The sequence below is a fragment of the Nematostella vectensis genome, chromosome 8, assembly GCF_932526225.1.
Source record: "Nematostella vectensis chromosome 8, jaNemVect1.1, whole genome shotgun sequence".
In the NCBI taxonomy this organism is placed as follows: Eukaryota; Metazoa; Cnidaria; class Anthozoa; order Actiniaria; family Edwardsiidae; genus Nematostella; species Nematostella vectensis.
In genome coordinates this window covers 5,507,055-5,534,346 of record NC_064041.1, presented here as the reverse complement: position 1 = coordinate 5,534,346, position 27,292 = coordinate 5,507,055, and the positions used below count along the sequence as shown (strand labels likewise).

Below are 27,292 nucleotides of genomic sequence, written 5' to 3'. Positions count from 1 at the left end.
ATTCTCGTTCCCAGAGCTCCTAGGTCATGCTGATGACCGCATCTGCCTGTGGGCTCGGAATAAAGATGGCAGACTTACACACTGAAAATCAATAAATGGTTCTCCCAAAAGATTTGACCGCTGAGGAAGAATATCTTCTGAAAAAGTTTGCTCTGTTGAAAAAAAAGGTATCAATAACGCATGTATATTTATTCATCTACGTAACTGTTTCCGACTCTGCTCATTCGAATGGTAAAAGGAATAACTCATCAAAACAATTTGTGCTATGCTTTTAGAGGAAACTTTTACAGAAGAGTAAAGAAAAAACAGAGACTGCTGTTAAAGTGACCAAACCTGGTACTAAAAGAGGTGTGTAAATTGAATGTACACTGAATTACTTTTATGTCTTCACTTCACTTGTTGTGCAGGTGGCAGAGCGACGCTCTCTGTGCCTCCACAAAGGTCTGGGTTGGATTTCGATTCTGATTTGAGTTGAGTTAGCTGGTTCTCATCTTTTCTCTGAGGGTTTTTCTCCAATTTCTCTGTTTTTTCTCCATCAAGAAAAATTTCAATCCATGCTGTGTTCTGTTGTCAGACATGAGTTGTATGGCAGATGCCTAAGCCACGTCCCAATACCTTTGACTTGAACATGTTGTATTTGCGCTCTTGTGTCGCAGCATCCCAGCTGCAAGGAGGGTTGTTACTGTTGTTTTCCAAATTGAACATCAAAAAGCATGGGTGGTCTAGTGTGTTAGCACGTCGGCCTCTCACCGCTGTGGCCCAGGTTCGAATCCTGGCTCAAACTGGGGATTTTTTCCGGGTTCCTGCCTTGACTCGAATTTGTGTCACAAGTGAGTTGAAGTTATTCTCCCATGTTTCCAGTCTTCTCGGATAAGGACACTAAACAGGAGGTCCCTTCTCTTCAAGCTGCACTACATTAACCTGAACTGAAGGGACGTAAAAGAACCACTGGGGACGCAATAAACCCTCTGGCAGTGACCACCCCCAGTGACAGTGCTTACTAACCGAGAGTCATATGTTAGAAAACTGTATATTCGGTTAAATATGCTACCCTCGATAAACAAAGATTACAAAGACAAAGCTAAGAATATACCTATGTTGCATTAACTCTCAAATACTCAACCCCACATACCCCACACATTCACCTCCACATATTCACCCCCAGATATTCATCCTCAGATGTTCACTACAAATATTCAACCTCAGATATTCATTCCAAATATTCACCCTCAGATATACCTGAGCAAACCCATGCACCTGAAGATGCCAAGGAAATTGCAAAGAAGTTGATCGCATCAGGGGTATGTATTGTTTCCACTATCGGCCTACAGTTCGATATTGTTGTCATAAAAGGACGATCAGGGGGATTGCCAAGGGGAAAGTACCTGGGGAAAGGGTGTACTTCAGGTTAAAAAGGCTAGGGTGACAGGGTTCAAAATAGCGGCCGGCTGTTTTTAGTCTTTGCCGGCTCTTTTTTTCTGTGTTTCCCTTTCATAATTTGGGGGTGCAATTTTCGTCCTGCATCTTGGTAATGATTGGGTAACCGTAGTCAAAAATTGCTACAACAGGCAATTTTTGACCGGCTCAATTAGTCATTACCCCGTTCTTAATCTGATTGGTTAAGATGGGGGCAATTTTTTACCTCAGGGGTAATTCCATATTGTCTTGAGCTGCTGTTCAAATCGCAAAAATATTTGAAAAAATATATTTAAAAAATAACTGTACCTGTGTTATAAATAACTGTGAAAATCATTATTTGGCACTTTTATGGTCAAATGGTAAAAAGCTGTCATTGCTTGAAGTTTTTTTATTCATCTTGTTCTGGTAATACCTAAAAATATAGGGGGAATCTCTTATGTATAGTTTTAGTTAATTTGTATTATTGGATGTTATGTTTGCCAACTTGAATATTTTGTATTTTTACAGGAAGTGAAATTAAAGAAAGACCCACAACACAGAGAGTTCAAGAGAGCAAAAACAGAATGCAGAAAAAACAGACAGGTTATTATAGGGCCCACTACAAGCAGATTATAAGAAGGGGGAAATTCTGCAGAAAAATAAAAGAATTTCTAAGGCTCCTCCTCCCCCAGCACCCCTCTCTTTGGAGAGAGACTGTTTTTGCTGTGACTGATTTACTATTGTTGTACTGATAAATCAGTGTTTGCTCTGCAGGAAAGTCTTGATAGACCCTCAGCTTCTCAAAGGGCATCCTCCCCAACTACAGCAGAAGAAAAGGTAATTTTTGTGCTGTTCTGTGACCTGTTAGAATATCCAATGCTGCAATTACCGTAAAAGACTTTTCAGCTCCCCTAACAAAATCATGCTATTTTTTATGTCAACAGAGAAGTCAAATGAAAAGAGATTTATATGACAGGTAAGATGAATCATAATAAAGAAAAATACACATTAGAGCTGGTTCAATTGAATTGCTGTAGGATGGAGATTATAGCTTGAATGACTATTTAGACTATTTTTTCACATCTGGTGATGTGTAATTCCAAAACTTAGCAAAACTACAGTCGTCAAATTCAATTTTTTCTGTTTATAGATTTGTTCCTTCTCTTGGGAATTCTGGGCCAGGTATGTTTAGTGAGAAGACATTGAGATACAGATGTATCAAACACAAGGATCAATTGATGTCTCCTTTGTAAATTTACAATGTGTTACATAAATATACCCATAAATTATTAGTCTGAACAATTTTGGAATTTGCTATAGTGTTTTTACAGTATTTTGATTTCCTATTGTTAACTGTTATTTTTTACAGGAGCAAGAAATTTTCGTTCAAATGAAAGACGGCGGGTATAGTATTACAACTATGATGAATTTCAGATTATTGTAGGAAAGTACAGGCAACTCACCTTTGAAAGAGCCCCATCTCTGAACTACAGCAATAAATGGAACCACTTTCAATAAAAATGATAAAAAATTAAGAAAAAATCGATGTAGGCTCTGGGGTTGAGAGATGCAATTTTACATCTCTATGAATCTCATGGAATGACACCGCATAAGGCTTGCATTTCTCTCTATTATATATTATCACCAGGTGCTGTGACTGTGTAAAATAGTTTATCTCTTGTACTAACCTTACTGGTCTATTTTTTTTCTAGGGTAAAACTGTTTTCGTGAGTGGGATTGGCTTAACTGAGGAAATACTCAAAGAAGAGTTCAATCACCTTGGTAAGCTGAGATATCATGTTCATGTAGAAAACGTTGTCGTTTTGAGGGACTGGTACCGAGCACTCGGTTTCTTAGTTTCTTTTCAGATACTTTCTCCATTGACCAAAGATGGACACAGTCACTGTTTTTTTCTTCTGATTACAAGTCATAATGTTTACGAAGCACCTGTGGTACGGCGACCTTTAAAATGACAAGAATCATACAGTATTTCCAAATAAGGAATATATTAGTTTCCTTATATGGAAGTGACTGTGTTTGGCAAAAGCGACAATTTTTGGCTAAATTTTCTCAATATGTTAAGATAAGAAGAAAGACCATTGATAATAACAGTATCTTGAAATAAGTCTTTATCACAGTTCCAGTACTTACTGCATATTCATTCCATTGCAGGTCATGTAGAAAGAGTAAATTTTGAGAAAAACAGAAGGTACATTGGGCCTATTTTTTTCCCTATAGCTATTTCTACTCCCAGTAGTTTCTGTATTTCACTGATGTATTCTTTTCTTTACACTTCACATAATTTTAAAGAAAATGGCGATAATTTTAAAAATACCATATTTACTGTATGTCCCCACCTAATGTTACCAGCACCCCCACTAGGGCCAAAATTATCAAAAAATAGCCCTCTCCCGTCTCTTCCCCTAAAATCCATAACAAATATAATGCAACACTTCCAAGAGCCTCTTGCTTGGTTTAGATATAAAAAATGACAACAAATGACATTTTTCCATTTTGTAAAAAAGAGATTCTATTAAGCCACCCCCACAAAGACACAAAAAATTTGTTTATAAAGGGCTTTATGATGACAAGGAGGAGAATCTACCTAAAACTCTTTCTGCTTTATCTGATTAAGAATACAGAAACATGTACAAAATAAGAACATAAAAAATAACAGATGAAAATTTGACACTTTGCTGTGTAACGTTTTTAATGCAGTAAAAAAACATTTATAGTCCTTATTGTACTATTGCAGTCAAGGATTTGTGACATTTGACACCTGGGAAGCTGCTGACAAAGCTATTGATGAGGTACATAATACATATGTACAGCCAGAGTTATTTCCACAGGACTACCAAGGGTTCTTCAGGTGCTAGGAGGGCAAGTGGTGTATGTAAACCTCTTTGTCTGCCTAAAATATTTAGCGGTCAAAGCTGTTTTTTGCATAGTATTAATTAATACCTGGGCAGGAATGCCTCAGACAAAACACGTTAAGCAATTCTAGATGAAACCCTTCTAATATTGTGGACATCATACCTGTCAACCCTCCCGCATTAGGCAGGAGTTTCAAGATTTTCCATGCCTTCTCCCGCGTTGAGCACCAGATTTCCCACTTTTAGTGATTTTTATTGCTCCTGTAAAATTACTCTATCAGAAATCAACTTTTGGCCTTTTTTCTATTTAAACATTTTAAACAATAATTCCCTTGTGTAGCTCAATTTATATTACACCCTGGTGAGATGATAAGTGAATTTGTGCGCGAGAGCTTTTTGTAGCCAGGAAATACACCCCACACCCTTCCCCCCCCAAAAAAAATCAAGCCTTGTGGTTTTCCAGGGTTGACAGGTATTGCCCATTCTGTCATTTTGCAAACAACACTAGCATTACTTTAAAAATTCACACAATTGCTGGGAACACCATAATCTCTTATGTGGTAGTCATTAAAAATATAAGTCTTAAAATCCCTCCCCACGCATTTGTTCACAAACATTTCCTTTGTAATGTTGTATGTCAAGTACTTTAAGACTGTGCCATCAATTTCAGATGAATGGACTAAAGGTGCAGCATGTGCACATCAGAGTATCTATGGCAAGGCGGCAGCCAAACATGGATGAGATGCACGGCCAAGGTGGCAGACAGCTGACCAGTAGGGGTGTGTATACAATCGATTGACAAAACATTGTCAACCGGCATGTATGTAAGCAGGGGTAAAAACCACTGAAGCACCTAGCTGCATATATATAAGCCACCATGTCTAAGCCCAAAGTTATACAGTGGCTAATATATGCAGCTAAGCGCTTAAGCGGCTTTTACCCATGCTAACGCGCTAGCTTGTCACATAGTCGGTTAAAGACAACGTTTTGTCAATTAACTGTATGCAGCATTTTCATTTCCAGAGCTCCTCAGTCTTGCACAACAATGGAGGAGCTCTGGGAAACAGAATGATATTATACAGTACATGGACTGCACAGAGGGTGGGGGGGAAGGCTTCCTTACATTTAGGACATTTTCATACATTCTTTGTAATTTGTGTCTTGTTTCTTTATCAGATGGCAAGGGTGGGCCAGGACCCACTTCGAGAGAAGACCCACGGGACCTGTTAACTTATGATGATATAGACTTCTAAGAACCAAGCATGGAAGGATAAGGGACAAAGTTACTAGCAGGACAACACCCATGGGACCTGATAACAAGACTTATAAGCACACCCATGGGACCTGATAACAAGGACTTATAAGCACACCCATGGGACCTGATAACAAGGACTTATAAGCATGACAGTATTAGGGACAGAGGCACAGATAAATGTAACAACACCTATTGGTATTTGGGAGGGATTAGCAAGACAAGCATGAGGTGCTAAAGGGGAGGGGAAAGAGGTCTGTGGGTGAGAGAAAAAAAATCAGAGCACCTGGCTACTTGCGCTCTGTTTGTTTTTTTTTTTCCACCCACAGATCCCTTCCCCAGGGGTTTCATTTAGGCCCAACAGCCGGCAGAACTGCCTGCTACTATTTTCCAATAGCTGGCCTACTTTAAAAAAAAATTGATTTACGTTTTATTTTTACTAATAGCTTCCACCCCCCACCCTCCCTTCATTCTTCAACGCCTACTTTGAAACTTAATGAAACCCCTGCTTTCCTCTCTCCTTTAGCCACACTATGCTGGCTAACAGTATTTGTTCTGACAGATACATTCTTGGTTGCTTTAAGGTTATTCCTCTGAATTGCATTGAGCACCCCGTTCTGTGCAAAAGAACCCCTTTTTTAAAATTCCATCACTTGTGTCAAATTACATGCTATGCTTAACCATAACGAGACTTTATTCAAAAGAGCAATTTCCATCAATGTTTTGTTACTGGTACCAATCTGGAAACTCGAGAGAAACAATAAAGTGTTAATAATTTAAGACATACAAAGACATACATATAATTTAAGAATACAATAATAGGTGTTTCATTTGTGTTTATGTGTGACTAAAAAACAAAAAAGAAGAAATAAACACTAATCATTTTGTTTTGCTATTTTACAGCATAAAATAGTCTTTTTATTTTATTTACATTAAACAAAATCATAGAACAAACCTTTTTAATGTATGCTATTAAATTTAGCATGTTGAGAAATTGTATTCTACAATATTCTCATTTTTTCAGTTGTTTGATGTTCTCTCACAAAACCTTGGGCATAACACCAGTTAGGGATGAGATAATGCTAGTATGCATCACGATTTTCAAATAGCAGTTTAGGGTGGCATAACTGAACATACATAGCATTTTTTGGGGGGAGGGGAAGGCTGCTTTTTTCATGCCATGGCCTCATTATCTAACTGACATACATCTACACATACTAGAAACTAAGATATATGACTAGTAGCAGAATCTATCTTGGTACATTTTCCCCAATCCATGAAAGATAAGCAGGGTTGCCTTGTTCAATCTACAAATAAAAATTGGTGTCAGAAATCAGAAGAAGTTACATTATTGCTTGCTGTATTCAGTCCAGCAACAGTGCTGAAGCCTAGGTCTAGAGCTGCCCTAATTAAACATTGAAATACTGCTGGTGGTAAGAGAAGGATTGTGAGAAGAATTGTGGCTGAATAACACCCCTCCCTCACCCCTCTCCTCTCACCAGCAGTATCAACATTGAAATTTGGTGGGAGGGGTTCTCAGTGTCATAGTTATAATTATGCACAATTCTATCAAAAGTCATTCTTATGGGTCTATGTTGAGACATCTTCACACATCCGGATATAATTTCTGTACAAAGATTCTGGTTCTAGTAGTCCTAAATGTGTGCTTTACCTATGCTATTGTTCTGCTTACTTACTGGAGTACTAGTAGTCCTAAACGTGTGCTTTACCTATGCTATTGTTCTGCTTACTTACCGAAGTACTTGTAGTCTAGTATGCTTTACCTATGCTATTCTTCTGCTTACCGGAGTACTAGTAGTGTAGTGTGCTTTACCTATGCTATTGTTCTGCTTACTTACCGGGGTACTAGTAGTCTAGTGTGCTTTAGCTATGCTATTGTTCTGCTTGCTTACCGGAGTACTGATGATCTCAGGCACATCATATGGATGGTTTTTCCTGGTGGGTAAAAACCCAAATGTTAACAAGTTTCAAATATAGATTTTAAAATTTCATGGCTACCCTGATTAGCTGAAACAGTGTTGTTTTTGGGGATATACTTTATATACTCCATTTGTCCATGAGTTACTTTATATACTGTACTCCATCATAAATAATATTTTAAACTGATTTATCAACTCCTCTATAGTGTCCTTTATATACTCCATTAGTCTATAACATACTTTATATACTCCACCAGATGAGGAACCCTTGAAGACCTAGTTTTCACCATCTGAACACAAAATATGAATAAAAAAATGAATTATTGGAAAATAAGTATTAATAATCAATAAGTCTGTCCTGCCCTGACTCTCCACTAGTGAATTGTTTTATTTGCCATTGCCGTATTTTTAATGAGAGCAGAGCCAAGCTGCTAGCAGATTGTGAAAATTTAATTTCAATAACAACCAAATATAATTGTCCAAGTAATGAGCTATACTGATTTTCAGTCAGACAAAATAATGCTGTGAATAGAATATGTTTTGCACGAGAGCTTTAAGGTCAATTCCAAACCTTTCACATATATATAACAATAAATCTAAGTTAAAACTTAATATACAATCCAAAATCTTCTGAATTTACTGTAAACATTTATAATAAATATACTTTCACAGTACCATCAAAACTTCTGAATCTTCCTGAAATTTTTTCTCATACATGTAACTGTAGGGAAAAAAGAGAAAAGTAATAATTAGAGCTAAGAGCATTGTATTTACCTTGTTTCATGTAAGAGAAATAAGGCGAGATAAAGTCAATATATATACGAGGAAAACTGTAGAGGCGGTTATGTTTGGTACACAAAATTTATTGAAACTCAGCAGGGCAAAAATCATTACTTACATTTTTAAGTGATTTTTATTATCTATAGAATCACAAAATGGCTATGAGCTTTATGAGTTAGCTATATAAGAAAGGCCATGCAGTTAAACACAATTGTACTAGCTTGAGAAAAGAAGGCACATGGTAATGTTCAGGTATTAGTCTAAGACTATGCTAAGAATATGCTCCAACGAAGAAGGGCTAATGCTTGTAATGTCAGCACAAACTACACTCTAGGATATTGTGGAGTTGAATTAATACAAATTAAATATCGGCTCTGAGTATGTGATTTTTTAAACTTTGGTTTCAAAATATTCAAATAATTTTTTTACAAGTGCCTTGTAGAGTAAAAAAAAGGCCTGCTTGCTTTTATTTCATTGTCATGTTTTAAAACTTGGGAAAACATTACAAACTACCATTTTTACAAGCTGAAAACATTGTGCATTATCTTCTTTTAAGTTTCAAATGTTATGGTGTGGGTAGCTATACTTACACTGATGTTATTCCAGGTATCAAGTTCACACATGCTGCTATATTCTCCTCAACAACACTCCTAAGAGACAAGAAGTAAATAGCATAATTGTTTGTGTGATTTAAATTAAAAGCTTCCAACAAAAGCATAATAAATTACTGATACATTCTCAAACAAAATATAGCATTAATGTCTTTGTCCTCAATTTCAAAACAGGTTTTTCATGTTTTCCTTAGAAAATCCTGTAGAAAGGCATGGAAATAAATGTATTGATGACCAATGTAGTGTTTGCCTAGGTAGTGTTAAGTGGGATGGAGCAGATTTAAATAATATATTCTGAGTACAGTAATTGACAGCTAAACAACTGTCACTTGAAATGCGAGTTAAAACTAGTACCATAAAGGTGTCAAACCGGTTGCACAGGTAAAAGATGCTGTTAAACAATTGTGTTAGTGTATTTGCATATATCTTATTATACAACGCAATAACGCTAGTTTTGATTCTCAAATAAGTTATGTTGGAATTGTGATCTGTCTTTTTCTGTCATACTTAGGCACGTGTAATCAGCCGAGTAGAACTCGATCGAGGAACATCTCAACACCATTTTAAAATATATAATATCTAAATAGACGTTGGATACTTAAAATAGTTACAAATCAGTCACTTCTAATAGCATAAAGTTCTAATGTTTATTGATTAAGTAAAATAAAACGATTCAATCCATCAGCCAGGAACAGACCCACTCGTCCTCGTCGAGAATAACAACCCCATACCGCGTGCATAAACAGTGGCAATCAGGATAAAAATCCATCATCTTGTATCAAACAGGGGAATGCCGCTAGTATAACAACTTTCTCAGGAGAAGCAAAGATGTGACCTACAGTACGCACCTTTCCTTTTCCCAAATTGACAGGTTTTTTTTAGATATTTTTGAGATGTTGGAATGTGAAATCGAAATGACGTTATTTATGACAAACCTGGCCAAAGCTTTCGCCGTTTCCATGTTGGGACAAGTAATGAAGCATGCTGAGTAAACTCCACAGCCGCTATTATCCGCCATCCTCGGGAATTTAGTTGAAAATCGTGAAATTCTTGACAATCGCACAGCACAGTTCACTCCCTTCAACAAAGTCCGCATTACATAGCCCAGGCTCCCTCAAGCGGCACCAGCACAGGAAACCCATTCTTTCAGGCTGCTCGTCATCAAGTGAGTGGTTCATTGGGGGCCTTCCATCCATATAATTCGTTTCACTGCTGATAGCTTCTTCTTAATTTTTCATGGAAAGGACAAATACTATTTTTTTGTGTATTGTATTTGCCGATGGGATACAAAATAGAGCAGACACCCGCGTATAGAACCAAAACACAATTTTGCCAATCAACAAGAACATGATAGATTTTATTTCATATTTTATTTACTACGAAGATTATATTATGGCGGCATAATATAGAGGTTTTTTTCGATATTTTGTTTATCAGGTCTTACCTTTTGACAGTTTTGGGTTTCCTGTGTAAGCGCATGCGCAATCAACTAACTTTGCTCAACTTTGCAGTTTGTGTCGCAAAAAGGTGATCCCTTTTTTCAACGAAGTACTAAAAGAAACAAAAACAACAAAACCATCACAGTGATAAAATGGTACAAATGCGACACATTGGTTTTCCGGAGTATAGTTGTATGGGTAAGAATACAGAAATGATTTTTATTTCTATTTTGACAACTCAGTCACACTACATCTTGTCTTGATCAAAAATGAAAACCTACATTACTAAAGCTTAACTTATAATTTACTTACTTTTTTTCACGGTGAGTTATTTTCTGTGGGGAAAATTTATTATGGTGGTTTTATTTTAATTATTTTGCGAGAAAACGTTCTTTGTTTGTTAGCCACCATTGTTTCGCTTCACTTTTAAGTTTTAACTTACTAAAGCTGTAGCGTACTTATAAATCATATTTCTACTTTTATTTTACAAGCTTAAGTAAATTTTATTAGTAAAAGATTAATTCTTGTTTTGAGCCCTGCTTATTGATGAATGATGTTCTCAATATGATCGCAATAGTAACCTATTGTATTATCAGTTCTAGCAGATCTGTAGGTACTCTTTGCTGCTTGACATGGCGGCCGGTCTGGATCATCTACTTTGCAACTTTAGAAAATGCAGAAAACGATTGAGTAGCCACGCCTGGGTAAGCCTGAAAATTAATTAGTGTTTTTGATATCAAATAAAGCCCCATTTACACTAAAAATTTTAAGTTGACAATTTTTAGTTGACAACTATATTTGTTGGCATCTACACTAGCAATTTTTTAACTGGCGAAAAACAACCTGCTAGCTATAGTTGCCACATAAAATTGCCCACTTTGCTCCATCTACACTTAGCAATAAAAATTGTAAACTAAAAATTGTAAGTGTAGATGGGGATTTTTTGTTTTTAAATTTATAAAAATAATCCAACAATAATATGTCTTGTTTAATTCTATCTATCAATTTTTTGCAGGTCACATCCTGTTCTCGTATCCTAAATATTTCTTTGTTCAACTATACCAACTTTACCCCAGACCATACAGATCAAAATATAGTGTGTGTATGAAAAAAAAAAAAACTTTTTCCTGGAAGTTGTCCCTCTGTGGTAATGGGTGTGGGGGGTGTGATGTAGGAAAGGGGAAACAAAGGGGTATGGGTCTTTTCTGGAATTAGACGATTGAAGAATGTAGCGCAATAGAACATAAAAGTGATATAAGCTAGATTAATAAAACACAGTCACTGAAAATAACAACAACAAGACTCCTTAGCTTCATGAGACATCTTTTGTGATGAGGATGGAACAAGGGAATTCCAGAAGAAATTTACATGCCCAGCATGTAAGTGTCCGAATGCTGTTTTTCAAAACTTGGAACCATAAGAGGCTCCCTCTATGGTGTCTTGTTTATGTTGTATAGGATACAGGGGTGGGGGTACGTGGGGTGGGGTGGGGTGGGGTGATAGGAAGGATACCAGGGTTGGTTCAGCTGTCATGAATGTTGAGGACCTTTGAGGAACTTGGACCAGCTTTTGACATCTTTGAATTTCTAAAATTAAAAAAAATAGTCAAATAATATATATAATAGTCAAAAAAACACTCTTTGTTGGGAGATACAGAGGTTTAGGGGGGAGGGTGGGTGGGTGAATAGATTGAAGAGCAGGGCTGGGAGCTGACATGAAAGGGGAGGACCTTTCAGGAACTTGGACATGTTAAACTGCTAAAAATAACCAAATATGTTTAACAATAGGTTTTGTTAACTACTCATTACAGTGTTTCCTCAAATGTTTCGTATTTTTTAAATATATTGCTTATACTGCACATTGTCAAAACCATTAAACAGTTCGATCACAATTCACATTTATCTTTGAGTGTGATTCAACTTTAAATTAAGATTGACTGCAGGTGTGTTGTATTTGGTAATTGGTATATATTAATTGATATATATATATATATATACAGGTGACACAAATCTGTCTGGAAAACTGGATGTGATACGTGTTGACCTTCAGCCAGTAGAACAGTACAAATCAGTAAGTCTAGCAGGGCTAGGGGCATGAAGGGCATAGCAGGCTGTCATGAATTGATAGACAATAATAAAATAAATGTTGTTGGAGTAGGTGTTGTTGGAGTATGTGCTGTTGGAGTAGGTGTTGTTGGAGTAGGTGTTTTTGGTGTAGGTTTTGTTGGAGTATGTGCTGTTGGAGTAGGTGTTGTTGGAGTATGTGCTGTTGGTGTAGGTTTTGTTGGAGTAGGTGTTGTTGCAGGAGTAGGTTTTGTTAGAGTCGATGTTGTTGGAGTAGGTGTTTTTGGAGTAGGTGTTGTTGGAGTAGGTGTTGCTGGAGTAGGTGTTGTTTGAGTAGGTGCTGTTGGAGAAGGTGTTGTTGGAGTAGGTGTTGTTTGAGTAGGTGCTGTTGAGGTAGGTGTTGTTGGAGAAGGTTTTGTTGGAGTGTGTGTTGTTGGTGTAGGTTTTGTTGGAGTAGGTGTTGTTTGAGGAGTAGCTTTTGTTAGAGTAGGTGTTGTTAAAGTAGGTGCTGTTGGAGTAAATTTTCTAGGAACAGGTGTTGTTTGGTTAATGATCATAATAATGGCAAAAGTGATAAAAAATATCCTTTTAGGTTTTGATGATGATAAGCATTTGCATCATATCAGCACCTTACTCACCTGTGGCTCTTGCAGATGGTTCTCGCTGGTCAGCGGCCTGAGGTTATCATGGAGGTATCCTCACGAGCTTTGGCTTTCTGGACATATCAGGTAACCAAAGTTCTTTCTTCAATCAAGCCTCTGGTCTCCTTTCATTCTCTGTTTTTGCGATTTTGCAGACACACCAGGAGCGCACTTACCAGGAATATGTCGCAACCAAATCAAAGGAGAAAATCACACAAATGGAGCAGTACTACGAACAAGTTATCGCGAAAACCAACTCAGAAATCTCGTGTATCCTTGACTTTTATCAAGATTTTCTTTCATTGACACAGGCAACAGGGCTACCATTAAATATTTAAAGGGGAGATTCCCGTAAAGGCAATTCTTCTTTAGATGCCTCCTCGCTTTGAAAAGGGTAGCTTTTACCATTTGCAACATAAGTGGGTGGTGTTCAAAAGTTAATTTACAACATTTGTCGTTGCATTATTCAATATAAGTACTTTGAAGTAATTACACACATTGTATAAGATGTCTGGTCAACAGATGTTTGCTTAATGGAGTTTCTACTCTTAGTCATATGTTTTCCTTCACGGTGACACAAGTACTGAAAAATCAAATATCAGGTTGGTTATTTGTTATTATTACAACGCCTTTGTTATCATGTCATCGTGTCATGAGTTGATTATTTTGTTGTTGTTAGTAAACAACATTATTTTCTGTCGACACTTGTTTATACATATCTGTCCTATTTCATTGAATTTGCCTTGTTTAAGACAAAATCAAAGAGCTTGAAGACCTAAAGAAAAGACATAACGAGGTGTTGGAAAAACTGATGGATAAAAGTCGGCAATATTTGAAGTTACAGGTATCTGGAAATTCATCAAAGTGACGAGTTAATAGATAAGAAGACTAGATTCGAAAATATTATCCTGTTTAATGCGATGTATCTGCAAAGGGAAGTTAGACTATGTTTTTTATTCATATTTCCACAGGGCATGTACGATACTCTAAGAAGGTATGTAACCTGCACATATTAAAGCATGTTTTCAGGTTTCATAGACCAACGTAAGCTGCACTGCTTGAAAACTGCACTGCTTGATAAATGAGTAATTGTATTATAAGGAGCAATAGCCCGCAATTTGTCGAGAAACTGGCTAGGAAATGTGTTTAGAGAGGCCTTGTCCGGCACGCCTTTGTTATTGTTTTCATAAAATCAAAGTTCATGACTTTTATCGTAATATCCCTTTTTTACTCTTACCATTTTGGTCCCACACCTTTTGTCTCGACAACTCTCCTTCCTATGTAACCGCTGTCCATCCTCTTAGCGTCACCACCTTCACCCTTAGTGCCGTGGTACGAATACTCGCTCTGAACAAGAGAGCATAAGATAAGAGAGGGACACTTTGGTATTACCCGCGCGCCATGTCGATTCCGAATCCGGCCATTTTTAGTAACCACCACCCCACCACTGCGCATGAGCATTTTTACTCACCCTTCCCCCGCGCTTTGGCGTTAACATCTTGTTGTTTGCCGCTGTTTTGTGACTTGAAACCGAAAAAAAAAACCCACCCTGTTTGCACAAATACCATCAAAAATGTCATTCTAGCATCAAGGATTCGGGCAGTTATGGTTTATTAAGGGGATTTAGTACTTCGAGGAATGCAAAATTTCTAAAACGAGACTTCGTTAAAAATCAAGAGCGGAAAAACCTCGTGCTTCGAAGCCCTAACTTGCTGCTTCTTCGTGGTTTCTCAACATTTATTGTCTTCCTTATGGTCAAACGAAATCTGTAAGTTAGACATTATATTTGATATTGATTTTTGTGAAAATTCCGGTGAATTGAGAAGGAATCCAAGAAAAATACATTTTATAAAACTATCCTTGTAGCGAGGGAATGCATTTTTTTGTGATTATCAAAGCCAGCAAGCTGAAGTATCTGAGCTTTTGTAATAGTGAGAAAATAAAGAAGGAGATATTACTGTACTTCTTTGATGTCATTATTTTTATATGTTATATTATTATGTTGTTATTATACAAGCTGGAGTCGGGATTTGAATCAAACGCGGTATCACAGCCATTTGATCGCTCGTCGGTTTTTTCTTTCTTCTTCACTTGACTTCGCCGCTCAGACAAACAAAACAGTCAAACTATTCAGGGATTTAGCTTTCTGTGAGTATATTTGCCAATCTTGCTTACTTAAGTTAGATTTGTTTTCTTCTTCCGAGTTATTTTACGTGATCTCTTTTCATTCACATCGAGTTGGCAAGTCAACAACACGCAACCCGCGGGGGAGTAGGACAAAATAAAAGGAGAAAATTCTCACGCGCAGTTGTGGGGTGGTGGTTACTTAAAATAGCCGGATTCGGAATCGACATGGCGCGCGGGTAATACCAAAGTGTCCCTCTCTTATCTTATGCTCTCTTGCTCTGAACCAATAAGGTTTTTAACTTGTTTTCCAGGAAAACCATCACCCCACGCATGCTGGGGGATAGTGAGGAGGCGGACGGGAGATACGACCGGCGCGCTCAGATCAGGAGTGCTTTTGACTTTCCACTTGGATCTGGCATGGGTAAGTTGTTATTTTGATAGATATGGAAACGCAGCTTTCTGTACTGCGCAAATTACATTTAGATTTACAAAATTTAGATTCACTAAAATTTACATTTTAGTAGCGCTACCGTGGCCACTAATACCAATTGTTATAGTGCGACGCGCGCTACCGTGGCCACTAATTCCAATTTTTATAATGCGATGCGCGCTACCGTGGCACATAATACCAATTGTTATAATGCGACGCGCGCTACCGTGGCCACTATTACCAATTGTTATAATGCGACGCTCGCTACCGTGGCCACTAATACCAATTGTTATAATGCGACGCGCGCTACCGTGGCCACCAATACAAAGTGTTATAATGCGACGCGCGCTACCGTTGCCACCAATACAAAGTGTTATAGTGCAATGCACGCTACCGTTGCCACTAATACAAAGTGTTATAATGCGACCGCGCTACCGTGGCTTCTAATAGAAGGTGTTATAGTGCAATGCACGCTACCGTTGCCACCAATACAAAGTGTTATAACGCGACCGCGCTACCGTGGCCACTAATACAAGGTGTTATAGTGCAATGCACGCTACCGTTACCACCAATACAAAATGTTATAATGCGACGCGAGCTACCATGGCCACTAATACAAGGTGTTATAGTGCAATGCACGCTACCGTTGCCACCAATACAAAATGTTATAGTGCAATGCGCGCTACCGTGGCCACTAATACAAGGTGTTATAGTGCAATGCACGCTACCGTTGCCACCGTCATGACGAAAAAACCTGGAAAACGCGCAATTCCAGATAGAGAGAGTAGACACAATATCTTACAATGGCTATAGGTTCCTTGTATTACGGACTGATTTTAAAAACAAATAACGTGAGGCCGAATTGCACATTTTGTTTGCTGAAAGTTAATAAGTACTCGGAGATATTCTCCGCCTTATTCGATGTGAAATGGGCTTATTTGAAGCGTCACGTCATGTTTTTCCGTCATGTTGTTGCCACCAATACAAATTGTTATAATGCGACCGCGCTACCGTGGCCACTAATACAAGGTGTTATAGTGCAATGCACGCTACCGTTGCCACCAATACAAAGTGTTATAATGCGAAGCGCGCTACCGTGGCCACTAATACAAGGTGTTATAGTGCAATGCACGCTAACGTTGCCAATAATACAAAGTGTTATAATGCGAAGCGCGCTACCGTGGCCACTAATACAAAGTGTTATAGTGCAATGCACGCTACCGTGGCCACCAATACAAAGTGTTATAATGCGACGCGCGCTACCGTGGCCACCAATACAAAGTGTTATAATGCGACGCGCGCTACCGTGGCCACTAATACAAGGTGTTATAATGCGACTGCGCTACCGTGGCCACTAATAGAAGGTGTTATAGTGCAATGCACGCTACCGTTGCCACCAATACAAAATGTTATAGTGCAATGCGCGCTACCGTTGCCACCAATACAAAATGTTATAATGCGACGCGCGCTACCTTGGCCACTAATACAAAGTGTTATAATGCGACGCGCGCTACCGTGGCCACTAATACAGGGTGTTATAGTGCAATGGACGCTACCGTGGCCACCAATACAAAGTGTTATAATGCGACGCGCGCTACCGTGGCCACTAATACAAGGTGTTATAATGCGACGCGCGCTACCGTGGCCACTACTACAAGGTGTTATAATGCGACCGCGCTACCGTGGCCACTAATACAGGGTGTTATAGTGCAATGCACGCTACCGTGGCCACTAATACAAAGTGTTATAATGCGACGCGCGCTACCGTGGCCACTAATACAAAGTTTTATAATGCGACGCGCGCTACCTTCGCCACTGAAACAAACGCAGCTACTCCTATTGCTACAAAGACTTTTCGCGGCCTTCCCTCCTCCCACTCAATCTAGAGGATTCAAGCGGGTGGCTGGCGTGGCCATTGTTATGTTAAACCTCGTGCGCTGTCCTGCGTGGGAGTTCACGACCTGTACAATGCTGCCAGCCTATCACCTGATGGGTTAAAAACGTAATGCAGATAAAACCGGACACCAAATAGAGGCTTATGTGTTGTATTGTTATTTGCAGACTTGTTTCGTCGGTGCGACAGTGTGTCTAACCTAGCCATGCGACGAGATGAAATTCAACCGCCTGAACGTAAGCGCAAAAGATATCTTTGTACACAGCTCATTTCTTTGTGGGGACGGAATCGAATCCCGATTGATCCCTGTATGAGTGTGCAATGTTCTTCTATTTTCCGGAGTAAAAAACATACGCTTTGTTTTTGTTTCACATTTTTGCACTTAAAGAATATTTTCAAAACAAACACACACACATGCTTTTATCAGAGATCAGACTATTATTTAGAGCCATTTGAAAGAAGCTACAACCGCTTTCTTGCAATGCTCTTTAATTGTCGCCTTTTCTTACTCTGTTCCGACCACCCTTCGACCCTGACAACCCTTTGTTTGTTTATCTGATGCTTTCGTATTTTAGGAGAATTCACCCTTGAGCCACAAAGGCCACAACCGCTGTCCACTCCCTCACGATCAGCGGAAAACCTTCAAAGCCGCTTCATCATAGACTTCGCTGGTACTCCACACTGTGATGTCAATAAACTCATCGCTGACACAAAACGCCAGTGACCACAGGCTCACGTAGTCACATTTTGGTATCTTTTTAATGTTAAGCTTTTAAATGCAACATTTAATAAATATATATTTCATGCACGATGTCAATGCCGATTTTCTTTCTGGTAAATATACAATAATTCATTAGAACCAAGTTGGTTGTCTGACGATGTTTCTACGATAAAATATTGCTTTTTTTATGACGTCGTCGATGGTCACAATTAACCCCATATTTTGAAATATCAATATTTTTGTTTTCCTCATTTTGATACATACATGACACCTAGTCAAGTTTTGTTCTCATACGACAGTGCTGTAGCAGACCTCAAAATATGGGGGTACAGAAACATTAGGAAATTATTTGGGGGCACGGCCACGCCCCTACTGGTCACTTCGTTATAATTTTTCAAAATATTGGGATGGGGGGGGGGGGGGGGGGCACGTGCCCTACCCCCTGCTACGGTCCTGTGCGATGTTCATCCTGTCATAGAACGTGAATATTATGTTTGTTTTTGATGGCATGCTCGCTTTTAAAATTATGCTTATTCCTTCCAACACTATCTGTTTGACAAAAAGGGAAAACAATATATTATATTATAGTTTATTTATACCAAAAGATGAAATTACAATGACAATAATAAGCGCTTTAATACAAAATGAGAAAAATAAGCTTAACTGTAACAAATCAACAGTTTCAATGCTATGTTATACTGAAGCATCACACTTAAGTCTTGCTTGGAATTAATTTGCTGATCAGGGCTGCACTTTCTCGAGGAAAGAAGAGGCGAGAAGAAGGGATACATGATAAGGGAAAAATGTGGTTGGTTTTAACATTTAAGGTCTACAAAATAAAAATTATTCTGAGCAATGTTGTTTTGCGAAGTCCCTGGCGGACCGCGTCACGCACGAAAAACTTGAGTTGATAAGGTTACTTTTTCTAAAGTTTGGGACTCTGCTCACTAGATGCAATAGATAATGTGCATTTTCAAGACTCGAAAAAAAATATCAAGAGGACGAAAACCACAGGCATCCCGCTCTACTGGGTCTGTTGATTTTTACTCCATAAATGCTTTGCGCAGGTCTTCTGGGTAATTTCCAAGATGGCGTTGCATTTTGTTATGGGAGTTGCATGACTCTATGGACAATTTCTTTTTTATCTGGACAAACTTCAATAGAACTTATCTATCGAACGTTTAATCAACCGAACGTTTGATTGGAGATGTGCGCCCAGGCCATGCGTGCGATCTGTGTTTCTCAGTTTGGCGGGCCCGAGGTTCTCAAGCTGCTGACCAATGCAATTGTACCGACTGCTGGGAAAAGACAGGTAGACACTGGGTGCTTTTAAAGATTGAATATGAATAGCTTTTAAGACCATAGAAGCTTTTTTGCCTCGAAAATGGGGAAAGAAGGTGTTGCGAGAGAGTGGGGGCTCAATGTTCACTAATTTTTGGCCCTTACTGAAGTACTTATCAGGTGCAAGGCCCGTAGCCAGGGGGGGGGGGGGGGTTCAGAAGAACCCCCCACTCGACTTGAAGGTCTGCTCTAATGAAGGAAAATTGAAAATTGACAAGCTCCCTAAGAGAAAATGGTCGGCTTTATGGGTATAGAACTCCCCTGATCAAAAACCTGGCTACCAGCCTGGATTATTAACTAGTTAATATCACATTTTTTAAATTAAGAATGCCGTCTTGAGTAGGTTATATTTTTATCAGCTTCTTTGGGAATGGGAGACGTTTTAATAGAAAGAGGCATGTATGTCAAAATTGCCTCACGAGGGACATGCACAATCATGCATTCTTTATTATAAGAATTAGATAAACCACCAGGGCTCTAAAAAGAAGCATATTTGGTTGGTCACAGCAAACTACTGTCTTTTAGCTTCATGGTATCAGAGAAAGATAAGACAAAACTCATACTTGCCAACCTTGAAAGCTCCAAAACCCAGAGATTTTGTTTCAAATACAAGAACTGTATAACAAATTCTCCATTAATTTTCTCGGGAGTTTACAGTAAATGTATAGGAAGTTTAGATTTTTTTTGCCAGTATATAAAAGCTAAAAACCAGAAGTCTCCTGTGAAAACTGTGAGAATTGGCAGGAATGAAAACTCTTGGTGGCAATAGCCGATAAAACGGTTTTAACCATTATAATCTTAAGAGGGCATCAAAAATTCATACTACTGCTTTCAGAATTTATCCTATGCTAGTTTCTATTTCCATGAAATATATGACTTGTTCACGCCATACTGAATTAAGTAAAAAAATACAGATGTTTCTGCAGAAAACTTATTACTCCTCCTAGTGGTTTTGGTCTGATTTGTCATCTCACCATTCCACAGGTTCTAATCAAACTTTCAGCTGCAAGTGTTAGCCCTGTGGAGACCTATATTAGAAGCGGAAGCTATGCCAGGCTTCCTGAGTTACCATTCACGCCTGGTAATTATGGAGCTGGTATCATACATGCTATTGGAGATGAAGTCACTAAACACAAGGTCAGAGGTGTATAAGGAATTTTTTGTAGGATTAAGTTTAATTATTAGCACATTGACTCCTTGCAATTTTTTAGCTGAATCATCAACAAAAAAAGACCGAAAATAGATATTACAGCCTGTTAAAGTCAAACACCACTGCACCTAGTCAGCGGTATCAGGCCCGTAGCCAGGGGGAGGTAGTCAAACACCACTGCACCTAGCCAGCTGTATCAGGCCCGTAGCCAGGGATGGGGGTTAGGAAGAACCACCCCACTGGACTGGAAGGTCCGCTCTAATGAAGGAAAATTGAGTACCACTGCAAGCTCGGGCGAGCTTTCTAAGAGAAAATGGTCCGTTAAATGGGTAAACGAACCCCCCACTCAAAATCCTGGCTACGGGCATGGGTATCCTTACTTTCCAACAGTGCTTTGCGGTCCCATTTGTAATTTCTCACCACTGCTAAATGTGGGCAAAAATTGATGGTATTTTTCATAACAAATACAGTTATGAGCATGTTAGGAGAGTGCCTTAGGACACTACTGGGCCATAATTGAGTGCTGTGCTTATGGATATTTGCAACCAATTGATGGTGATTTTTTCTTGTTTTGCTTTGCCTGAATGAGAAAATAATGTTCCATTGAACCAACACAGCTCTCCTAAATGCTGTCTTTACTGAAACCAAATTGATTTCAAAATTGTTTACACTGCTATTCTGGGTCTGTTGTGACGTGGAATTAATTTGTTTGGCTTTGGGGTGAAAAAATGTCTGATTTTGGGGAGTGCTGACTGGCCCTCTCCTCGTGATTTTTTTCCTGGTTCTCCCAGAATGTTTTGCAATCTGTAATGGTATCAAAAATGGTTTCACAAGCCTTCAAGGAGTAGGCATTGTGTTTTGAGGCCTGGAAGATCAGAATAAAGGTATCTATTTGTGTCTTGAGTTGTGTTTGCTGATCTCTCTCCCTTGTGTGGTATTTTGAGCATTTTATTGAGAGGGGGGATTCTGCTATTTTTTTCCTTGTTCAATTTGAAATTTGTCAAAGAACCTAAGCTATTATTTGGCTAAAGAGTAGTTGCTATCACCTTGGTTGGATGCATATCTTCAAGACCATTTATCCCTTAGACTGATGCCTGAGGATCAGTTTATTTTGCATTGGTACTTCTCAAAGCCACTACAGGCCAGTTGAGGGGTCAAAGTGTTATAAAACAGACCCTAAAAATTATGTTTGCCTCCCCGCCTAAGGGTAATGGCTTTTTGGCAAGCTTGGATGCATAAAAAGTGTATGCAAGTTCTTGTTGACAAACAAGCCTCATTAAGTTATGGCTGATATTCTAAAAAAATATTTTTATGTTAAGCATTGGGGAAATTACAGGGAGCCCGAAATCCATACAAATATTTGCCTTTATAAATTCAAAGCAGCAGTGTGAACCCACTTTTGATACTTTTCCTGTATATTCACTGAATCTGATGGTTTTTAGGGCATTTTTTCTAAAAGAAACATCTCAATCAATAAGTCCAGTCATGTCAAAGTAAAAAAAATGTATTTTCTAAAGTTAAAGATATCCACTTGCTCAAAATGGCATATATGTGATCCACTCCATTGCTGTATCTCAGAACACAAGTCTAAAAGGGCCTAGTTAATATAATTAGAAGCTAGGGGTGGTGGATGAAGCAGTTTCTCAGGTACAGTGGAACCTCCATGAAGACACCCCTGCAAACAAAAATATTTATTAGCAATATTTGATTTTAGGTTGGTGATCATGTATACACATTATCCACGCTGACTGGAAGTTATGCAGAATACACTGTATGTGAAGAAGATAATGTCTTTCTTCTCCACTCCTCTCTTGGATTCAGTGAGGGGGCCAATGTAGGCATCACATATTTCACTGCCTACCGTGCTCTATGTCACAGGTATTGAATGTTTTGTATTTTATTCTATTCATTTTGAGAAGCAGGACAGATGAGGTGATAATTTGAGCAAAGCTCATTGTGGAAAAATGTTTCTAACAAAACTTCAAAATCCAACAAATTTCATTGTCTTATCATACATTCTCCTTTTCTCAAAATCAATACTTTCTAAAGATCGGTAAATTTAAATAAACCTTTCAATTGAAATTCATCTTGAAAGCTTGATGTTGACCTTGGAATTGAAACCCAGCATCTTACAATATCAGATCTTAAGTTGGTCATTCTCCTCCCATGTATACATCTATTTATTAAGTGTCTGGTTCACCCAAAACTGGCAGGTAGTAAACTACTAATTTTTGGTGAACTGTATACTATGGTTAACGAACATGACTATTTGGTCATTTTCCATTGATAAGAAAGCAATAGCAAGGGATTAGTGAAACAGAGTCTTGAGAGGGATGATATATATATAAAAAAAAAACACTCCAAACTTCCATCCTCACCCCCTTTCCCTACCTCCTTGCTGATTTATTTTCACATGTGTGGAGTGCATTCTCCTTTTTCTGTCTGCTTTTTTTTCACAGGGAAGATAGATATCTATAACCCTATTCTATTTTATTCTAGACTTGGTGCTAAACCTGGGGAGACAGTCCTTGTTCACGGAGCCAGTGGGGGAGTAAGTATGAAATATTTTGAACTTCACAATTGATTTGAAAGCTCAATCAGCAAATTTACACCCTAGTCATATGTTTTTGAAGATTTGTGCCCCCCCCCCCCCCCTTCTTCCTCTCTACTTCTTTGGGGTAGTACCCATTCTCTTTCATGGTAATGCCCCCCCTCCCCCTGAGATCTCTAGGAAGAGTGTCATTATGCATAGTACCTTATATGGGCAATTATTTGTTTACATATTTTCTCTAGGTTGGCACTGCCGCAGTGCAAATTGCGAGAGCTTATGGGATGCATGTAATTGGGACAGCAGGATCATCAAAAGGGGAGGAGCTTGTTCGACAGGCTGGGGCGCATCATGTGTTCAACCACAGGGAGCTCAACTACACTCAAGGCATTTTGGTAAGATTACAACTTTGTAAAGGGGTGGGGATTTTTTTTTTCCTAGTCAGTTTCAGATTAACCTACTAAAGGTATTAATATCACCTTCTTTGAGCAGTTCCGGCTTAAAGGTGCTAATTTCCTTACAGTGACAGCTCTGTGGTTGCCATTAGTTCCCATATATGGAGTTGTGTTAAAAGTCCAATTATAGCTGTTATTCTATGGCACGAGGTAGTGAGTTCAGTTTGCCAAAAACTACTCTCTTAGCCAAACTTGCCTCAAATATTCTTAAATAGGGTAGGCTGGTAATGTTGAACCCTCATCAGCTTCATTCTTGTTTGCTTGACCCATTACTTATCTCTTCCGTATGATCACACTCAATCAAACATGATTCCAGTTAATTTGACCATATGATTGCATTCCAATTGCAAACGTTTTCCACAATTGCAGGGAGAGTTTCCATATTATAGTATAGGTTTCATCATATAATCACCTGTGATTGTTTGCACTCAAGTGTGATCATATTGAAACCTGCCTTAACTCAAAATTTACTCTATTGTAATGCTCCAACACCAATTACCACTATGTAGAAGATTAGACTTTGATTTTTTTCAGGAAGCGACAGATGGCCAAGGCCCTGATGTGATTCTTGAGATGCTGGCAAATGTGAACTTGGCCAAAGACCTTGATCTGGTATCTAATGGTGGACGTATAGGGGTGAGTTCCCTATACCAAGTTCATTACTGAAGTTGAAATCGTTTTAAAAGATATGACAATGATTGCTGCAAATTTTCTTGGGTAAACTAACAGGGTTTTTTTTGGTGACATCATGAAACAAACAACATCCTAGCTTGCATATTTAAAAAAAATATGTATTGTTTTTCTGGCAGCTTCAGGTTTTTTAAAGGGAGATGGACATGGGATAGACGATGCTTAGAATTTAATAGAGGCAACGCAAAAAGATGTGAATGCTAACATTTGGGATAGAGCTAGTAAAATTGATGCTACTTGAAAACAGAAATGATTGAATTTGACATACATAGGGCATTCCCCAAATACTTCCTCAATTTTATGCTCTCTTGATCTGACATGATCAAAGATCAGAGAACATGTATATCCTATCTGTGTTTTTATGGTTGTGTTTATTTGCTAGGTTATTGGTAGCAGGGGGAGTATAGAGATCAACCCCAGACTTACCATGGCCAAGGAATGTAGCATTGTTGGGGTGATGCTGTTAAAAGTGAACAAAGTATGTTCTTCATCCACCGTCTTGACATCACCTTCTTGTGCTGTCACACTTCATAAAACGTATATTAACTAGCTACCCTCCCAAGGATAATTAGCCTGCTAGCCGGCTCTCATTCTGGGTTATTCGGAAATTTTTTATTTTAGAATATTGGGAACCCTGTGCGCACGCGAAGGCCGAGGTGCGCTGGGCCCAGGGTGAGCGCACCTCACCCCCTCGTCATCCACAGAAAAAAATAGTTCCCCTTTTTCGATTTTGCACTACCCCACAGCCTGCAAAGAGAGACATTACTTTTTCTCCTCCAAATCCACAAAGTCCCTGGAATTTGCCCTCCTTACAATTTGGAAAAATGGTAGTGATTATAAACCCCCTTGTTAATAGCATACTGCCCTAATTATTACATTTATGCCATCTTCAGGACGAGTTGAAAGAGATGTCAGCAGCGATGCATGCTGGGATGGAGGCAGGATGGCTAAGGCCATTTGTTGGCCGAGAGTACTCTTTAGAGAGAGCCCCAGAGGCACACAAGGAAATCATTGAGACAAAGAGTGCCCAGGGAAACCTTGTACTAACCATGTAACCAGTACAGATGCACCTTAGATAAACAGATTGCCCAGGGAAACCTTGTACTAACCATGTAACCAGTACAGATGCACCTTAGAAAAACAGATTGCCCAGGGAAACCTTGAACTAACCATGTAACCAGTACAGAGGCACCTTAGATAAACAGATTGCCCAGGGAAACCTTGTACTAACCATGTAACCATTACAGATGCACCTTAGAAAAAGAGATTGCCCAGGGAAACCTTGTACTAACCATGTAACCAGTACAGATGCACCTTAGAAAAACAGATTGCCCAGGTAAACCTTGTACTAACCATGTAACCAGTACAGATGCACCTTAGAAAAACAGATTGCCCAGGGAAACCTTGTACTAACCATGTAACCAGTACAGATGCACCTTAGATAAACAGATTGCCCAGGGAAACCTTGTACTAACCATGTAACCAGTACAGATGCACCTTAGAAAAACAGATTGCCCAGGGAAACCTTGAACTAACCATGTAACCAGTACAGAGGCACCTTAGATAAACAGATTGCCCAGGGAAACCTTGTACTAACCATGTAACCATTACAGATGCACCTTAGAAAAAGAGATTGCCCAGGGAAACCTTGTACTAACCATGTAACCAGTACAGATGCACCTTAGAAAAACAGATTGCCCAGGGAAACCTTGTACTAACCATGTAACCAGTACAGAGGCACCTTAGATAAACAGATTGCCCAGGGAAACCTTGTACTAACCATGTAACCAGTACAGAGGCACCTTAGAAAAAGAGATTGGCCAGGGAAACCTTGTACCAACCATGTAACCAGTACAGAGGCACCTTAGAAAAACAGATTGCCCAGGGAAACCTTGTACTAACCATGTAACCAGTACAGAGGCACCTTAGAAAACCAAATTGCCCAGGGAAACCTTGTACTAACCATGTAGCCAGTACAGATGCACCTTAGATAAACAGATTGCCCAGGGAAACCTTGTACCAACCATGTAACCAGTACAGATGCACCTTAGATAAACAGATTGCCCAGGGAAACCTTGTACTAACCATGTAACCAGTACAGATGCACCTTAGATAAACAGATTGCCCAGGGAAACCTTGTGCTAACCATGTAACCAGTACAGATGCACCTTAGATAAACAGATTGCTCAGGAAAACCTTGTACTAACCATGTAACCAGTGCAGAGACAGATTGGGTAGGGAAACCTAGTACTAGCCTTGTAACCAGTACATTTTAAACACACTCAGCTCAAGAAAAACAGGGTTCACAGGGAAATATGGTACTTAAGATGTAACTAGTTCAGAGGCACACATGAAAAACAGAGTGGGCAGGAACCTAGTGCTAACCATGTGGGCAGCAATCTCATAATAACCAAGTAACCAGTGCAGAGGCACACAAGAAAAACAGTGCCCAGGGAAACACTATCTGTGTCACCAGTCATCAAAGGGACGTGTTTGATTAAAAAAATGAGGCAAAACTAGGGTTTAAGTAAGGTGGCCAACTAGGATCCGCCCTCATAGTTATTGACTTACAAATCTACATTTCATTGTCATCATGAATAAAATGGGGGGGGGGGGGGGGGGGGACAGGAGACATTCCTCAGTCTTCCTTACTGAATAAAAGTGTAAAAAAAAATATATTCACTTGAATTTTTTTAGGCTCGATTTCCAGCCGATGAAGTCTAGTGATGGCTGGGGATAGAGTCTGGAAATGTTTTTTTCATTATTGCGATTCTAGTAGCTCTGTGTAAGATTTAATTCTGATCTGAACAAAATCAACCACAAAATAATTTTGAAATGAAACGCAAACGAACGCACAAGTTCGGTTTTCTGTTCTGACACGCAGAAAGGTTTCGAGGCTCGGAGCTTAATAGTGTTTGCTCGTTAAATTGAATAATTAA

General features: G+C 38.9%; 4 protein-coding genes across 6 annotated transcripts; 3 read left to right on the top strand and 1 right to left on the bottom strand.

The window, feature by feature from the left end:
• Positions 1-9: 9 nt before the first annotated feature.
• On the top strand, positions 10-6,856 carry LOC5504488 (negative elongation factor E). Of its 3 annotated transcripts, XR_007312417.1 has the most exons (14): positions 10-167; positions 276-348; positions 1,234-1,301; positions 1,927-2,001; positions 2,173-2,235; positions 2,343-2,374; positions 2,549-2,580; positions 2,768-2,802; positions 3,111-3,180; positions 3,571-3,607; positions 4,154-4,208; positions 4,942-5,050; positions 5,448-5,591; positions 5,627-6,856. XR_007312417.1 is itself a non-coding variant. In XM_001625360.3 (13 exons), exons 1-13 carry the CDS (start codon positions 96-98, stop codon positions 5,522-5,524), a joined length of 798 nt encoding a protein of 265 aa, XP_001625410.1. In that variant the 5' UTR covers positions 10-95; the 3' UTR covers positions 5,525-6,856. The 3 variants fall into 3 exon arrangements, 1 of the variants encoding a protein (XP_001625410.1); XR_007312418.1 differs by lacking the exon at positions 5,627-6,856 and having other exon boundaries at positions 4,154-4,287; positions 5,448-5,528; XM_001625360.3 differs by having other exon boundaries at positions 5,448-6,856.
• On the bottom strand, positions 6,200-9,950 carry LOC5504500 (divalent-cation tolerance protein CutA). Its single transcript, XM_001625349.3, has 6 exons — positions 9,790-9,950; positions 8,834-8,893; positions 8,139-8,184; positions 7,704-7,753; positions 7,437-7,479; positions 6,200-6,830 (listed from the first exon to the last, which is right to left on the bottom strand). Exons 1-6 carry the CDS (start codon positions 9,948-9,950, stop codon positions 6,774-6,776), a joined length of 417 nt encoding a protein of 138 aa, XP_001625399.2. The 3' UTR covers positions 6,200-6,773.
• On the top strand, positions 9,925-18,259 carry LOC5504501 (E3 ubiquitin-protein ligase CCNB1IP1). Its single transcript, XM_001625359.3, has 14 exons — positions 9,925-10,019; positions 10,366-10,491; positions 10,890-10,997; positions 11,309-11,324; positions 11,613-11,672; positions 12,293-12,363; positions 13,010-13,084; positions 13,153-13,267; positions 13,579-13,599; positions 13,750-13,841; positions 13,969-13,991; positions 15,436-15,545; positions 17,616-17,684; positions 18,024-18,259. The coding sequence occupies exons 3-14, from the start codon at positions 10,926-10,928 to the stop codon at positions 18,170-18,172; spliced, it is 873 nt and encodes a 290-aa protein (XP_001625409.2). The 5' UTR covers positions 9,925-10,019; positions 10,366-10,491; positions 10,890-10,925; the 3' UTR covers positions 18,173-18,259.
• A 969-nt stretch (positions 18,260-19,228) lies between these two features.
• On the top strand, positions 19,229-26,869 carry LOC5504503 (quinone oxidoreductase). Its single transcript, XM_048730896.1, has 8 exons — positions 19,229-19,481; positions 20,495-20,647; positions 22,375-22,538; positions 23,160-23,211; positions 23,454-23,603; positions 24,198-24,299; positions 24,736-24,831; positions 25,247-26,869. Exons 1-8 carry the CDS (start codon positions 19,377-19,379, stop codon positions 25,406-25,408), a joined length of 984 nt encoding a protein of 327 aa, XP_048586853.1. The 5' UTR covers positions 19,229-19,376; the 3' UTR covers positions 25,409-26,869.
• Positions 26,870-27,292: the final 423 nt, after the last annotated feature.

Bases quoted from the DNA above. Each gene is read 5' to 3' on its own strand.
- LOC5504488 (XM_001625360.3), top strand. From the start codon at position 96: ATGGTTCTCCCAAAAGATTTGACCGCTGAGGAAGAATATCTTCTGAAA. The intron at 1,302-1,926 runs GTATGTATTGTT...GTATTTTTACAG, and splicing joins AGAAGTTGATCGCATCAGGG to GAAGTGAAATTAAAGAAAGA. The intron at 5,051-5,447 runs GTGTGTATACAA...TTTCTTTATCAG, and splicing joins CAGACAGCTGACCAGTAGGG to ATGGCAAGGGTGGGCCAGGA.
- LOC5504500 (XM_001625349.3), bottom strand. From the start codon at position 9,950: ATGCGGACTTTGTTGAAGGGAGTGAACTGTGCTGTGCGATTGTCAAGA. The intron at 7,480-7,703 runs GTATGTTATAGA...TTTACCCACCAG, and splicing joins CATCTGGTGGAGTATATAAA to GAAAAACCATCCATATGATG. The intron at 6,831-7,436 runs GTAAGCAAGCAG...TTTTATTTGTAG, and splicing joins CTGAGATCATCAGTACTCCG to ATTGAACAAGGCAACCCTGC.
- LOC5504501 (XM_001625359.3), top strand. From the start codon at position 10,926: ATGGCGGCCGGTCTGGATCATCTACTTTGCAACTTTAGAAAATGCAGA. The intron at 11,673-12,292 runs GTAAGTGTCCGA...ATATATATACAG, and splicing joins GAAATTTACATGCCCAGCAT to GTGACACAAATCTGTCTGGA. The intron at 13,992-15,435 runs GTATGTAACCTG...CTTGTTTTCCAG, and splicing joins ATGTACGATACTCTAAGAAG to GAAAACCATCACCCCACGCA.
- LOC5504503 (XM_048730896.1), top strand. From the start codon at position 19,377: ATGTGCGCCCAGGCCATGCGTGCGATCTGTGTTTCTCAGTTTGGCGGG. The intron at 23,604-24,197 runs GTAAGATTACAA...GATTTTTTTCAG, and splicing joins ACTACACTCAAGGCATTTTG to GAAGCGACAGATGGCCAAGG. The intron at 24,832-25,246 runs GTATGTTCTTCA...TGCCATCTTCAG, and splicing joins TGCTGTTAAAAGTGAACAAA to GACGAGTTGAAAGAGATGTC.